At 48.2% G+C, this 15,621-nt stretch overlaps 1 protein-coding gene across 13 annotated transcripts in view; it reads left to right on the top strand.

The window, feature by feature from the left end:
* The window catches only part of HNRNPA2B1 (heterogeneous nuclear ribonucleoprotein A2/B1), a 206,296-nt gene that overhangs the window by 97,034 nt on the left and 93,641 nt on the right, over positions 1–15,621 (top strand). For all 13 annotated transcript variants that reach the window (XM_033930799.1, XM_033930801.1, XM_033930797.1 and 10 more), the window contains exons 5-6: positions 13,310–13,411; positions 13,502–13,579. In XM_033930799.1, coding sequence (XP_033786690.1) covers positions 13,310–13,411; positions 13,502–13,579 — 180 coding nt within the window. The remainder of the gene's footprint in view (positions 1–13,309; positions 13,412–13,501; positions 13,580–15,621) is intronic.

Consider the following 15,621-nt stretch of genomic DNA (forward strand, 5'->3'; position numbering starts at 1 on the left):
TTCCTTTTTAGTTGTTGATAATTTCTTGAGGTAGCAGTTGTAATGCCAAGAATAGAATCCTGGGATCCCTATGTCACTTAAGTGAGAGTGGAAAGCTCTTCCTTCAGAAGAGCCACCATGCATGTAATTCAGGGTTGGTGGTCAGTAAACTGGAGAGAGTTGTCAGACTTGCTTTCCTTCACCTTCATTGTCTCCTGAAAAGAATGGCAGTCTATGTTTTCAGACAATGTGGTTTCCTCCCTGCTTGTTCATAGGACACAGCACCTAAAGCCCAATCGATGGCACAAGAGATGACCCTCTTATTGTGTGGAGCTTAGTTGAGTGATTTGTTTTCAGCAGTGCAAATAGTTGGGGTTAAATGTTTTTCTTAGTTAAGGCTTGGGGGAGTGGGAGCCTCAGCATTCCATTGGATTATACTTCATTAAGAGGGCATTCTGCACAGACTTGAAAGGCAAAAATATACCAAGGTTTGGGCTACTTTCCCTAGCAACAGCAGCAGATGAATCCAGAGACCAATGGGATAGCACACATCTACCAGCAGGCGGAGATAGAGAAACTGATTAACAGGTGGTCCCATTGGCTGGCACTCCTCCTGTATCTCCAGTATTCTCTATCTCCCAGCAGGAAATGGTCGCTATTCAACTAGCTCCTGAATTCTGGCTGTGACTGGATAGTTATTTTCTCCTGTTGAGGTTTCTCTTCAGTGAGACTGCCATTCTGTTTCTCCTGTTGAGATTTTCTCTTCAGTGAGACAGGGGTGTCCGGCTGAACGGTGCCGGCTTTAGGGGTTACACTTGGGCCCCCCCAGGTCCCTGCCTCACCCTCCCTCCATTGCTAGAGGGTCTGACTGGGTCTCAATTTTTTTCTTCTTTCCCTTCTCTGTAAAAAAAAAAAAAGAGATCACAGTTGCTACATTCTGCTCTGTTACTGCTGCTCAACCAACTTTAACTTTCTTCAACCGGCCCTAACAACAAGCTTGTGAGTATGTCTCTGTTTTATACTGTTGGATGAACTTCAGGTTCTGTTTGGGAGTCTTAGTAACGTGGGTTTGGTCAACGTATGTTTAAGGAATGGATATTTTATTGAGGCTAAGTTTTATGTCTAGAAATCCGTGGAGGGAGCCGGGGCTTCCTGCCCTTTGCATGCATGCACTTGGTTTCCTTGTTGGTTACAGCACGGCAGTAGCGGTGCGATTTCATGCTCGCACTTGTTCTCATTGTTGAGTTTCAGTGCAGCAGTAGTAGTCCTGTTTATTCTGAGGCTCTCTTTCATCTGTGTTTGTCACGGCCATGTGCAGCTGATTGTGCAGGTGCCGGTTTATAGCAGCGCGCATGAGATGGGACATGTTTTTTCTGGCGCTGTGGGCCGTTCTGGTTATTCCCCGAGTCTGATTTTCTTTCTATGCAAGCTGTGGCAGGGTAAATTTTGCGGGGCTTGAATCTGACTATGTTTCTAGGAGTGTTGATGTAGCGGCCACGTGTCAGCAAAAATCAGGCGTGCGCTTGGGTCTCCGGCGATGGCGGGAGAGCTGCAGCGTTCCAGTAGTTTGTTTCCAGCTGACTTTGGTCAGGGTATGCCGGGGCTTTTCTCCTTTCCGGTTCAGACAAGTTGTTTGTGTTTCACCAGCTTTGGGACAAGCTTGGGCAGATTTATATGTCTATGTCTGTGTTCCTGCTGTACTCCCTTGAAGGAAGCTGCTTGTTTAATCGGACTCTGGAGTTAGCACTGAAGGGGTTTACCAGAGAGACTCTGACCTGTGCTAGGTCACCCAGTCTCGGTTTGTCTCCGGACTGGGGCGACATAAGGCAACTCATGGCACGGTGAGATCAGCAGTAAGATAGTGCCCTGTATTTCATACAGGTATCTAATTGTCTCTCTTGGGGTCCCTGCAGATTGAGCCTTTGTCTGTTGGTAACTCTCCTTATTTGGGCGTCTGTGCTGAGCTGCATGTGTCTAGTAGTGGCACAGGATATATATGCCTAAAGGTAGTACTAACAGTTTCCAAGTTCGGGCTGTCTCTATGGGCATAATGACACTTCGCATCTTCCTGCGGCCAGGACTCTCTTTCTATATTTCTGAGAGAGCTTCTTCGGCGGGCACAGGGAATGGGAGTTAGAGGGGGTAACAGCATGGCTTCTTTCTCACCTCTGGTTTCTCTTTTTCAGTGTTTTCCCCTGGCTACAGTATTTGTAGAATCTCTGGCTTGGCTGCGCCATCCTTGCTATGCGGATCTGATGAATCTTTCGACAGCCGGACTAAGAAGTTTTCTGGTATCTCCGGATTTGCTCACTTAGGGTCCGATCAACATGGATATTCATACTACTTTGGTATTACGACCTAGCTTTTGAAAAGTCATGACTGACATGTAAGGGTTATGCGAATCAGGTTGTTTCTTCTCTTATCCAGGCGCTACAGACGTCTTCACCTGTGGCTTCTGCTTCCTTTTGGAGGTTTTTCCTTTCTTGGATACTTCTCAACATTTGCACCCTTCCAGAGTTCCTTTTTGGCACAAGTGTATTGCCGAGGGCCTAGCGTTAAATTCCCTTCAGCTTCAAGTGCCATTCTTAGCTTGTTACAAGGGCTAGGTATATTACTCTTCGATTACTTCTCAGCTTCATATAGTTCAGTTCCTAAACGGAGTACGGTATATTTGTACACCTCTTAGAAAGCCTTGTCTGGAGTACAATCTTCAGGTACTTCTTCGCAGTTTACTGAAGGCTTCATTTCCTCCTTGTGCCGTTGAACACGGGGTTTCTTGTGGCCATGGTTTCGGCTCTGCAGTTTTCCAAGTTGCAGGCCTTGTTCAGCGGGGATTCCTATTTCTGATTTCCAAAATCTGGGATATCAGTTCGGACGGTACCACAATTCTTTCTAAGGAGGTGTCATCCTTTCTTTTATGACACGCTCACTTTTCCTTCCTTCTTCCTGGGAGGAGAAATGGGGAGACGTGCTTTTATTCACTGCATTTTTTGAAAATGCGTAGCGTTCTCCGCGAGCAAGGTTTCTAATGATTTTTAGTTGTTTAGATCATCTTTTTGTATTCTTCATGGGACGCCTCAAACATATGACGGCGTCAAAAGCCTCCATCGCTCGATGGGTCCAGGAGGACATTCTTTACGCTTGCTTGATGGCAGGGAAGCGGTTGGCGAAAGAACTTCATGACCATTCCATCAGAGTGATGGCTACTTCTTGGACTTGGTCCAGAGGTTTTTTCCTTGGAGGAGTTTTGTCTCGTGGCTACTTGGTCTTCCGAGAGTGCTTTCTCTCAGCATTACTGGTTAGATGTGGGGGCACATGCGGTAGATGCGTTTAGTGCGTCGGTTGTTGCGGAGGCGGCGTTTGCTTCCCACCCAGATTGAGGATTGCTTTGCTACATCCCATTGGTCTCTGGATTCATCTGCTGCTGTTGCTAAGGAAGGAAAAATTATGTTCTTACCTGTTAATTTTCTTTCCCTTAGATGCAGCAGATGAATCCAGAGCCCCACCCTTTCTGGATATTGTCTATCGTTTTTTTATTTTGCAACTTTCGAAGTTTGTTATTATTGAGGGTTGTATTCTGTATTATTGCCTTTTGAGATTTGTCACTGCAGGCTGCATAAAACAGCCAGGTTGACCAGATTAGGCCCGCAGGCCTTGTGTTTGATATGTGTCATAGAGCAGTGTTTCTCAACATGTGGTACGCGTACCCTTTGGGATAAGCGTGGCCTCGCTGCCACCAGGGATCCCTCCTTGCCTGCTCGCCAACTGCAGCACCTCCTGAAGCCGACAAACTCTATCCCTCCCCTCCCTCCAGCAGTAACTGCGCATGAACAGACCATGGCACATGCTGCGACTTACACGGTCAGCCCACAAGTGAAGTGAGAGAAGGTTCTGTGTCAACCAGACAGCGATTGGTTGGCCCGGAACCTTCTCTCCAACGTCATACTTGATGTTAGGGGAAAATTGTGAGCCTACAGTGTGTGTCGTTGCCGTGGCCTGTCCCTGCGCCGAGTTGCTGCTGGTGGGGGATGAAGCATGTCGGCTCCAGTGAGGTGGCAGGATCGGCTTCAGGGGTGGAGGGTGGTGCAGTGGGTAGAGAGGGGGAACCTTGTCGTGGCTTCAGTGGGAGGCAGGTAGGGATCCTTGTTGGCGCCTGCGACTTTTGTGGATGGGTCAGGGGAGGGGGCACAAACTTGACACAATGAAGGGAAGGAGCATGAACATGGGGGTACTCACTTGGGACATAGGAGGGAGGGAAAAGAAAGGGATAATTGATGGGCAAGAGTATGTGAGAGAGATGGTGCACATGGGGAAAGGAAAATTAGGCATAGAGGGAGGAGTGAGATAGAGATGCATGGGGAGTAGAAGGATGAGGGAGAAATGTTGGATATAGTGGTGGAGAGAGCAGAGTGAAGGAATGTTGGACACAGTGATGGAGGGAGAGATGTGACATTGTGTTGGAGAGAGGTGATAGAAGGAAAAATGGGCATTTCACATACCTCCCAGTCAATCTCCTCTTAACTTCATCCTATGCCCTCTCATTCCAGAGCTTCCTTTCAAATGAAAGAGACTCAACTCATCCGCATTTATGTTATGACACGTAGGTTTAAATACCTAAACGTCTCGATCATATCTTCCCTTTCCTGTCTTTTCCTCCAAAGTATACATATTGAGATCTTTAAGTCTGTCCCCCATATGCCTTATGACAGACCACACACCATTTTAGTAGCCTTCCTCTTGACCAAGTCCATCCTTTTTATATCTTTTTGAAAGTGCGGTCTCCAGAATTGTGCACAGTATTCTAAATGAGATCTCTCCAGAGTCTCTTATGCAGGAGCATCAATACCTCCATTCTTCAAGCTTTGCTAGATTGGTTTTCATATTCACACCATCCGGGTGGTCTGATCTATTGTAGATTTTAGTATCATCCACAGAGAGGCAAATTTTACCTGACAGCCCTTCAGTAATATCGCTTAAAAGAATAGGTCCAAGAACAGAACCACACTACTGGTAACATCCCTTTCCTTGTCATCAGCAGCAGATGAATTCAGACAAGTGGGATAACGTCCATTAACCAGCAGGGGGAGATAGAGAGAACTGAATTGACCTCGGCTATATCTTGGATTCTGGCCAATCAGTATTCTCTATCTCCAGCATGTTGGATGGAGGTTTTCATTCTGGTTCCTGGTTTCAGCTCCTGTAGACAGATGGCTGTTTTTGCTCCTTTTGCGGCTTCAGTGGAGCCTAGGGGTGTTGGCCTGATTGGGCCAACTTTTTAGGGTCAACACCTGGGCCCACCCAGGTCCCTTCCCCACCCTCCCTGCAGGTGAGGCGGACAGAGGCAGGCCTCGGTGGAGAATGTGGTCAGAAGTTTGGAAGAAGAGGCCCGACCTCAAATGGCGGCACAGTTCCAGTGCTCTGCAGCATGTGCACTTCTCCCCATGCCTTCCTGGAGTACGGGAGCATGTGAGTACTGAGTGATTAGATACCGGGTTGTTAGCCGGGGGACGCGGTATAGGTGGTTGGGCGCCGGAGGGCGCGTTGTTTATTCCTACGCTTCTGACATGGCTGCAGAGTTTTTTAATCTCTCCCGGGTTGCGCTTTGTACTAGCGTGGAGTGGTGGTTTTGTGCTCTGTTTTGGCGCATGGCGTTGTTGCTAGACGAGGGAGCCATCAGTTGGGGGGAGGGGGATGGGTGGTGCTCTCATCCCGGCCCTGCGGTTTCCCTTTGTAACTAGTGGGTTTTATTGGGTGGAGACTGGTCTTTAAAGCGCACATGCTTGCATTGTGCTGGGTCAGCTGGACCTCGACTGACTTAATGTGCCTCCCTGAGGCTGTTTTGGGGCAGCATTTCCTCGATCTCCGTGTCATTGGGGAATGGAGGCATCTTTCTCTGGTTTCAGGTAGGAGGTACCCTGGTCCTTAAAACTAGTTTTCGGGTAGGCCTTTCATGGTGCAGGAGGACACACGGCTCCTTGTGTCCTCTGCATTTTTTTATGGATAGGCCTTTGCGTCAGGATTCCAGATACACCAGGCTGTCACCCTTTTTCTGCAGCCTATGGTTGCTTTCGCAACGTTCAGGGTTCCTTGTACTACCCTGACATGCAAAGTACTGGATTCGGTGACAGCGCTCACTCAGCGGTGATCTTTTGGACGAATATGCTAGCGGCAAATGCGGCTGGCTATATATATATATGGTGCCTGGGTGGCTACTCTCACCTTCTGTTGCAGGTAGCTGTCTTCTTGAGATGGATCAAGAAGGTGAACTCCCTAGAGGTGAATCTTTCTGGGGCTTTAGCCTCAGGGGGAAAAGGATTCCTGGGGCTTTAGCCTCAGATGGAAAAGGGATTCCTGGGGCTTTAGCCTCAGATGGAAAAGGGATTCCTGGGGCTTTAGCCTCAGGGGAAAAAGGGATTCCTGGAGCTTTAGCCTTAGGGGGAAAAGGATTCCTGGGGCTTTAGCCTCAGGGGTGGAAAAGGATTCCTGGGGCTTTAGCCTCGGGGGGGAAAGGATTCCTGGGGCTTTAGCCTCAGTTGAGGAAGAAGCTTCAGATACAAAAGGGTTCCTACGGCTTAGGCCTCAGTTGAATTTTTAATCCTGGGGCTTCGGACTCAGATGTGAAATCTTCCTGTGGCCTCTGATGTGGAGTTTTCAGTGGCTTAGACTAGAGAATGACACGGTGACAAAATTCATCACCGTTCCCGTCCCCGCGGATAACCGTGGGAAATAATCCCATGTCATTTTCTAGTGTCTATTTCAACCTCAGTCCTTCTACACCAGCATTCTTCAAAGCAAAGCTTGCGGGTCAGTGGTTGTGGCCATTCATACTTTGATTCTTCCCTCTCTCCTTAAAGAATGACATGAAGGTGGTTTCCCGCGGTTATCCGCAGGGACGGGAACAGTGATGAATTTTGTCACCTTGTCATTCTCTAGCTTAGACCTCCGTAAAAAAATTCTGGGGGCTTAAGCCTAGGATGGGTCTGGGCCCTATGGCGCAGGCCTCAGTACAGGTCAATTTCTGGGTCTGGCCTCGGTGAGGTCTTCCTGTGGATTAGGCTGCAGAGGCACAATACTCCTTTGGTTTTGGCCTCAATGGTAAGCTGTTCCTGTGGCTTAGGCCTCAGTTTACATGATTTTGCTGCTTCTTAACGCCTCAGATGGGACATGTTCCTTTGGGTTGGGCCTCAGTAGAGGAAGATTCCTGTGGCTTAGGTCGTAGAGGGGGATTCTTCCAGTAGCCTTGGCCTCAGAGGTTCAGTCTGCCTGTGGCAGAGGACGCAGACGAGAGACTTTCCTGTGGCTTAGACCTCTGAGGGGAAGTCTGCCTGTGGCTGAGGCCACAGATGAATTCTATTACTGTGCCTTAGACCTCAGAGCTGATTTCTTCCTGTGGCTTTGGCCTCAGAGGTGGGATCTTCCTGTGGCTTTGGCCTCAGAGGTGGGATTTTCCAGTGGCTTAGACCACGTTTGAGTGTGATTCCTGGGGCTCAGGCCTCTGAAGATATTTTCCTGGGGTTTATGCCTCAGATGAGTAATGCTCCTGGGACTTGGTCCTCAGTTCAGCAATTTTCCTGTGGCTTAGGCCTCAGTTAAGTGATATTCTAGTGGCTCAGGCCTCTGTGGAAGGAAGATTCCTGGGACACAAGCCTCAGATGAGAGACGCTCTTGTGACATGGACCTCAGTTGGGGATATTCTCCTGTGGAAACAACCACAGCAACCGTACACCTCACTGATTCAGGTTCAATTACAGGATGGCAAGAGGGCCTTCAAAGCCATTTACACCAATACACAAATATGTGTGAATGTCCAGCTTGGGATCATCTAATTGCCTCCTTTTTAAATGTAGCTTGTTCGCTTATTACTGTGTTTCTTTCTGTTATTGTTCAAAAATGAAAACTTGAGGAATTTTCCAGTGGCTCAGGCCATGGTGGAAGGCTGATTCCTGTGGCTCAGGTCGCAGCTGCAGGCCGACACCTGTGGCTCAGACATCAGTAGACAGAGATTCCTGAGGAGTGGTTGTTGTTTTTTTTACTGTTCTCCCATGTAGGGAAACGGAAGCTGTTTCATCTGGCTTGCAGCCAGGTCGGGCAGCAGTGGGTGGTAGGAGGCCCTGTGGGCAATCGCTCGGGGCCCTTCCCTCCCACCGTGGATCAGGGTTCACCGTAGTTGCAGCTGACATCGCCACCGCTGTCCGTATTTGTGCTCTTGAATTAGGGACGCCGCCTCACGAGCAGTGAGTTGGCCTTGGCTGGAGAACCATTTCACTTGCAACTTGGTGTTCCTTGTTTGGTCCCAGCTGGGAGGATAGTTAAGCTCTGGCTAGGCTGATTGCGGGCTAGTTGATAGCTCTCTATCGCTCTGGCCGGGTTATTCCTTCCGCTCCTTCTGGATTCATTCATAGGGAGGACTGGGCTGGCAGTTGTATAAGCTACCTCAGTCTCTGAAACTGTTACTGTTTCTCCTTGGGACACTGGGACAGGCCCTTGTCACTTCGTGACCCGGGTACAGAATAGTATCTGGTTACAAGGGGATGCTTTGCCTCTCCTTAGGCATTATTCTGGACTGGGGTCAACAGTGTGGCCTCTGGTATCCTGGGCCTTGGTACTTGAGAGTGCTTCAGTCAGATGATGAATCTTCATTGATCACAAGTCCAGGCGGGCTGCCCTGGAACCTTCCGAGGGAAGTAGGTCTGGTTTACAATGAGGCTCATGAGGTTTGCCATCAGCCAAGGACCATTGCCAGACATGTTGGTTGCATTCCATAGGAGGTTATTTGAAGCTTGGCTATAGCATTATCAGGATGCTATGCACTCATACTATTCATGGAGGGACACTGGCTGGGGTTTCCCGCAGTATAATACTCTTAGACAAGGATTGCTCCTGCTCACATAGGCTAGAGGGGTTACCCTCTGTATGTTCATAGGATACAGTCGACCACCACCTCCTCACATCCAGACTCTATGACCTCGGAATCAAGGACACAGCCCTCAAATGGATCACCTCCTTCCTCCATCAAAGGACACAGACTGTCCTACTAGGGACACACAAATCTAACCCCAAGCCTATCAAATATGGTGTTCCTCAAGGCGCCCTTCTATCCCCCCTTCTATTCAACCTCTACATCAGGCCTGTCATTGATATAGCACAGAAATATAGCATTAAAATCCACTCTTATGCAGATGACATCCAGCTGCTCCTCCCACTAGGCGAGAACCGGTTGTCCCAAATTGCTAACCTCCAACACTGCCTCTCTGACATGAAAACTTGGATGTCAAAAAACAAACTTCAACTGAACGCTTCTAAAACCGAACTCTTATGGATTAGAAAAAAAAAGCACCAAATACACACGTCCTATACTAGCATGGGATTCCACTTTACTAACGGCAACAGATCAGGTTCGCAGCCTAGGAATAACCCTAGACGGACACCTATCCCTATCTGCCCACATATCCCAAGTAATCTCCACCTCCTTCTACTACCTTCGCCAACTGAAAAGGATCAAACCCTACATCTCCACACCTGACCTCGCCCAACTCCTCTACGCATATGTCCTCTCCAGAATGGATTACTGTAACTCCCTATTTAATGGACTAACCAAAAATAATCTCAAACGCCTCCAACGGGTCCAAAATGCAGCTATCCGCCTCCTACACAACCTCAACTACCATGATCCCATCTCCCCAGCACTCCGTGCTGAACACTGGCTCCCAATTAGCCAATGCTGTGCTTTCAAGGCCCTGGCAATAGCCCACAAGAGAATTTACTCCACCACCCCCTCCTACATAAAATCCAAGCTTCCCATCTACACCCCCACTCGCACCCTCCGCTCAAAATCGGAGATACGCCTATGCACCCCCCCCCTCTCCCCCCCGGAAGGTCCCTCTTCTCAGAAACTGCCCGCAAACGATCCTACAGCCACTTCATTCCACATCTCTGGAACCAACTCCCCTTTCAACTCAGACAACAGAACTCATTATTAACATTCCGTAAAATGGTAAAGACCCTCCTCTTCAGCTAAAGATCACACTCAGTCTACTCCCCCCCTTAAGCCCACCTCTCTCCCCTGTCTATCTTCTCCCTAAATTTCAGTATAGTCCTCTCTTAGTCTATACTCTGACAAATTGTATCTAAACTCAAATAACTTGTACTTAAACTAAACTACTTATTCTTAAACTCTGCTCTTAATTTGCTGTATACTCCCTGTATTTAAATTATGTATGTAAATCTCGTATGTCCAAACACTTAAACCTATTGTACTTCTTATATGTCTAATTACTCTCCATTGTGTATGTTCACTTGTAGACCGTTCTGAGCTACTGGGAGGACGGGATAAAAATCTAAATAAATAAATAAATATACTCTCTGGGTGTGTTATCTCCTTAGACGTGCTGCAGGGCAGGTTTTCAGTTCACTTGTTTATTTCCCTCCCTACGTTTGGACTGCTTTTGTACATCCCACTTGTCTGGATTCATCTGCTGCTGATGACAAGGAATGTGGGTTCTTCCCCTGGTGCTGGTGGGTGGCTGGTTTCAGGAGTTTTACCAAGGGTGGGCCCTGATCACAATGGATCAGTGGGTCCTGGAAGTGATTTGGAACGGCTATGCTCTGGAGTTTTCTCGCCCTTTGCCAGATCGTTTCCTGGCTTCTCCTTATCAGGTGGCATGTAAAAAGCAGTCTTTTTGTCAGACCCTACAGCAGTTGCTCGATCTCAAGGCTGTAGTTCAAGTGCCTCCCCAGGAGTGTTGCACTGGCAGGTATTCCATTTACTTTGTGGTGCCCAAGAAAGAGGGGTCTTTTCGACCCATTTTATATCTGAAGGGAGTCAACAGGGCATATGGAGACTCTGGCCATTCAGCCAGGAGAATTTCTGACGTCTAGCGATCTGACAGAGACCTATCTGTTCCCATTCGGACTCACGCTTTCTTTTGGTCTGGCTATGGCTCTGCAGATGTTCACCAAGATTGTGGCCGTGGCAGTGGCTTTGCACATTGAGGGCCAATCTGGACAACTGGCTGATCTGCGCAAAGTCTTTTCGGGAGAGCTCCCGTGTTACGGCTCGGGTTGCGGAGTTTATGCAGTCGCTGGAATGGGTGGTCAACCTGTCCAAAAGCCATTTGACCCCTTCTCAGCACCTGGAGTATGTCGGAGTTCTCTTCGACAGCAGATTGGGGAAGATGTTCCTCCCAGAGACCTGAGTGGGCAAGTTAGTCACAGATTTGCCTTCTGCTGGAGTATCAGTATCCTCAGTTGCAGAATTTTCTCCAGGTCTTGGGGTCAATGGTGGCCTCCCTATATGTGGTTCGGTAGGCTCAGGCTCACATGCAGCCGCTTCAGTATGCTCTTCTTCAGCGTTGGTCGCCTCAGATGCACTCTCTGGACCAGGGCTGTCTAAGTCCGGTGCTCGAGACCTACTCGCAGGCCAGGTTTTCAGGATATCCACAATGAATATGCATGAGAGAGATTGCCTGCACTGCCTTCTTGGTATGAAAATCTCTCTCGTGCATGTTCATGGTGGATATCCTGAAAGCCTGGCCTGCCAGTAGATCTCGAGGACTGGACTTGGGAAGCCTTGCTCTGGACTGTCCCATTCCTCTTTTGGGGTTAGTTCATTGCAGTCTTCGTTGGTGGCTTCAGTCTTCCAGACTGGTACTAGGAGTGGATCAGCCTCTGGATTGTACTGCTCACGGACGCCAGTCTCTTTAGTTGAGGAGCTCAGTGTCTCCGTTGCTCAGCTCAGGGCAGCTGGTCTCCAGAGGAGGCATCTTGGTCGATTATTCCAGACCTTGCTGATAGGCAAGTCGGTTATCCCAGGACAAGCAGGCAGCATATTCTCACATGTGGGTGACGTCATCCACGGAGCCCCAACGCGGACAGCTTTTCAAGCAAACTTGAAAGAAATTTCAAGCTTGTTGTGCTGCACCACGCATGTGCATGCTTTCCCGCTCCACTAGAGGGCGCATCCCCACCTCGTGGTCCTCAGTTCTATAGTTTCCGCGGGGCCAGAAGCCCTGTCTTGTTTTCTCTCCGTGTGAAGTGCCTTCTAGCACCGCGGCTTTGTTGTTTTGTCGGAGTCGCTGTGCGTTGTCTTATTATCCCAGGACAAGCAGGCAGGTATTCTCACTAGTGGGTGATGTCATCCGACAGAGCCCCGATACGGACATCTCACAAGCATGTCTTGCTTGAAGAAACTCAGAAGTTTCGAGATGCCCGCACCGCGCATGCGCCAGTGCCAAGGTGTGAGCTCCCTTCAGTTATTCCGCAAACAACTGAAAACCTGGCTTTTCAGCAAATTGTAGCTCTATCCTTCCCCCCTTTCTCTCCCCCCTTCTACACATAAGTTCATGTAATCCTTTTTCTTCTTCTCTACCCACTATTAAGTTCTTGTAAACCATGTCGAGCTCCATTCTCATGGAGATGATGCGGTATATAAACTAAAGGTTTAGATTAGATTAGATCTCAAAGTCCCTCCTTGAGGGCCTCAATCCGGTCGGGTTTTCGGGATTTCCACAATGACTAGGCATTGAAAGAAGTGCATGCACATAGATCTCATGCATATTCATGGGGGAAATCCTGAAAACCCGACTGGATTGCGGCCCTCAAGGAGGGACTTTGAGACCCCTGGTCTAGATAAAAGCCTTGTGTTTCTTAAAGGATCATGTGCTGGTCATGTTTTTGAGGATAACATGGAGCTTCTTTTCCCAGGAGGGGGGTGTTCTTGCAGAGTACAACAGTATTCTGCATTGGCATTTTTTATGGTGTATTTTTGTCTTCAGTTTTGTTATACTGAAAGATGACTTGGGTGCACCAGTACTTACATCAGTGATATCAGGGGGAACAGAACACATTCACTAGATTTGGTTTAACAGGATGCATAGAAAGGAAATAAGTAGGAACTAATTTTTTTTTTCATAAGGACGAACAGGATGCTATATCTACACTTCTATCTGCCTCCCCTTGGAGAGAAATTCCATCAGTTTTAGAATTAAGCTGGCTTGGTCCTATGTGATAACATGTGGGAAGACATGCACATATGTGGTTACTATGCTTCTGGAAAATAACATTAAGGATCTTTACTGTATCGAGCTCATGTCAGTGAGGTCCACTATCAGTGTAGTGTTACATCCTGCAGTCCTAAGACACCTGATGTGGGTGAATTACATCACTTAATTATCTACAGTGCACAGTTCAGTATTGCTATCTCCTGTACATATTATGCATACTGACCTTTTTAGCAGTTTAGTGTTCTTTAACTAAGGTTTAGCACACAGCTATCAATCGATGAGTTTTTTATTTATTACTTTGGTATTGATATTTTTCATTATAATTACAGTGCAGAAATATCACACCATCAATGGTCACAATGCAGAAGTAAGAAAAGCCTTATCAAGACAAGAAATGCAAGAAGTTCAGAGTTCAAGAACTGGAAGAGGAGGTAATATAGTTACCTGTAATGTCATTTTTCCAAAATGTGTGTTTTGTAGGGAGGAGAAAATGTGAGCACTAATTACACTTTATTATTTAGGTAACTTTGGCTTTGGAGATTCACGTGGTGGTGGAAATTTTGGTCAAGGATCTGGAAGCAGCTTCAGAGGTGGATCTGGTAAGAATTTTTTAATGTTTCTGCATTGTGAAATAGCTTGTGAACAGAGATTAACTTTTTTTCTGCCTTTTAAAACTCGGGTGCTAAAGCATGGTGTTTAAAGGGGATTGGAAATTAGGACTTGTATACCGCTTTTTTATGGTTACACATCCACGTTCAAAGCAATTTACATACAGACACTCAGTTGTATTCTCTAGCATTCGTGTTAAAATCTGATAGGCCGCTGTCACATTCGTAAATATAACTATTTGGAAAAGATGAGTCATTCTCCAAAAACCATACATGCAAATGAGGTTCGCTAAGTTTACGTGGTATGGGTTGGTGTTGATAGTGATCAGCATATATGCAGAATACATCAGATCCCTGAATTGATTGGCAGGATGGATGCCCACTCCCTCCTACCGCCACTGGGGTCCCCTGACAACCCGGCATCCCTGGCAGCAGTACGGATGCCCACTCTTTCCCATTGTCACCCAACCCTCACTCCCTTTAAAATGGTGAGCCTTCCTGATGCATATGTGCCAGGGAGGGGCCTAAGTCTCTGGCCGAGGGGCCTTAAGTACCTGGTCCAATCATAACCTTAGGACTCTCCCTGGCGCATCACAGGATGCATCAGATAGGGGAAGGCCCATCATTTTGAAGAGGCGGGCTGGCTGGAGGGATTTGGCATCCTTCTGACTGGCCTTCTTGTTAAAGGTGAGAGAGGGTCATTCATCCTGCCATTCTTCGATTTGGGGGTCTCTTCATTGAATTTAGCGAGTGGGGGAAGGGAGATCTAAGCTGTCGTTCAGGCACTGATCGGAAGGTAAGGCTATTATCCCAGGACAAGCAGGCAGCATATTCTTGACTGATGGGTGACGGCACCGACGGAGCCCCGGTACGGACAATTTTAGAGTGATTGCACTCTAAGAACTTAGAAAGTTCTAGTTAGGCCGCACCGACGAAGGCGCGCGGTCCCCAGTTTCTTAGTTTCCGCGGAGCTAAGAAGACGCGTGTTTCCAACGGCTGTTGGAAATTTTTTTCCCTTGTTACTCGCCTTCCCGCTCGCGCGTTATTTTTCTTCGAGAATTGTTCTCTTTCTTATTTTATTTCGTTTGTGGGGAGAAAAAAAAAAGTCAATTTTTTCGATTTTTTTCGGTCGGCCCCAGAGGGGCCTGTTGGCACCATCGAACCTTCGGGCTTCGATTTTGCTACGGCCGTTTTTCCCTTCATGCCCCCTTCACCGGGTTTTAAAAAGTGTCAGCGGTGTGCGCGCCCTATATCCTTATCCGACCCGCACAAGTGGTGCCTGCAGTGTCTGGGTCCGGACCATAGGGCAGAAACGTGCACCCGCTGTAGTTCTCTTCAAAAGAGAACTTTGAAAAATCATCAAATACAGCAGCGGATCCTTTTCGGTACCGCTATGGAAGTTCCACCGGTATCGACTCCTGCAACTTCCTCCAAGTCGACACCGGTGGTGTCGGCACCGCAAGATCCATCGCCGGTGTCGCACCCCGTAGGTAAGCCGGCTAAGAAGCCTTCCCCTACTGTTCTTGGCCCGCCAGTCGAACATGCAGTGAGCCAAGTCCTGCAGACTGCGCGCCGGCCCCGTAAGCGCTCCGCTCCCATTGAAGTTACTGCCTATTCATCAGCATCGACTTCGCCTGAGCGTCGAGCTGCACCGCAGGTACCGAGCAAGAAAAAAGCAGTACCGGTTCCATCGGGACCGACTTTGGATGAGCGTATTGCCTCCATCCTACAGGTCCAACTTAAGGAGCAACTGCAACAATTGCTCCCGGCTCTGCTGACTCCGAACCTTCCAGTGTCGGTATCTACTGAGCCTTCGGTGCCGATTGTCGACCAGCCTCTTTTATCGGCATCGACCTTATCGGCACCGCAAAAATCTATATCTTCCGTCTCTATGCCTGTTCTGTCGGCAGAGCCGAAGTCTCTTCGGCGTACTGCTTACTCAGCTTCTGATCCGGTACCATTCTCTGACACCCGTACCGCTGTACAGTCACCAGGAACGGTATCGACCCGTTCAGGGAAATCGGTACGCAAAA

The sequence above is a fragment of the Geotrypetes seraphini genome, chromosome 2 (genome assembly GCF_902459505.1).
Source record: "Geotrypetes seraphini chromosome 2, aGeoSer1.1, whole genome shotgun sequence".
Classification (NCBI taxonomy): Eukaryota; Metazoa; Chordata; class Amphibia; order Gymnophiona; family Dermophiidae; genus Geotrypetes; species Geotrypetes seraphini.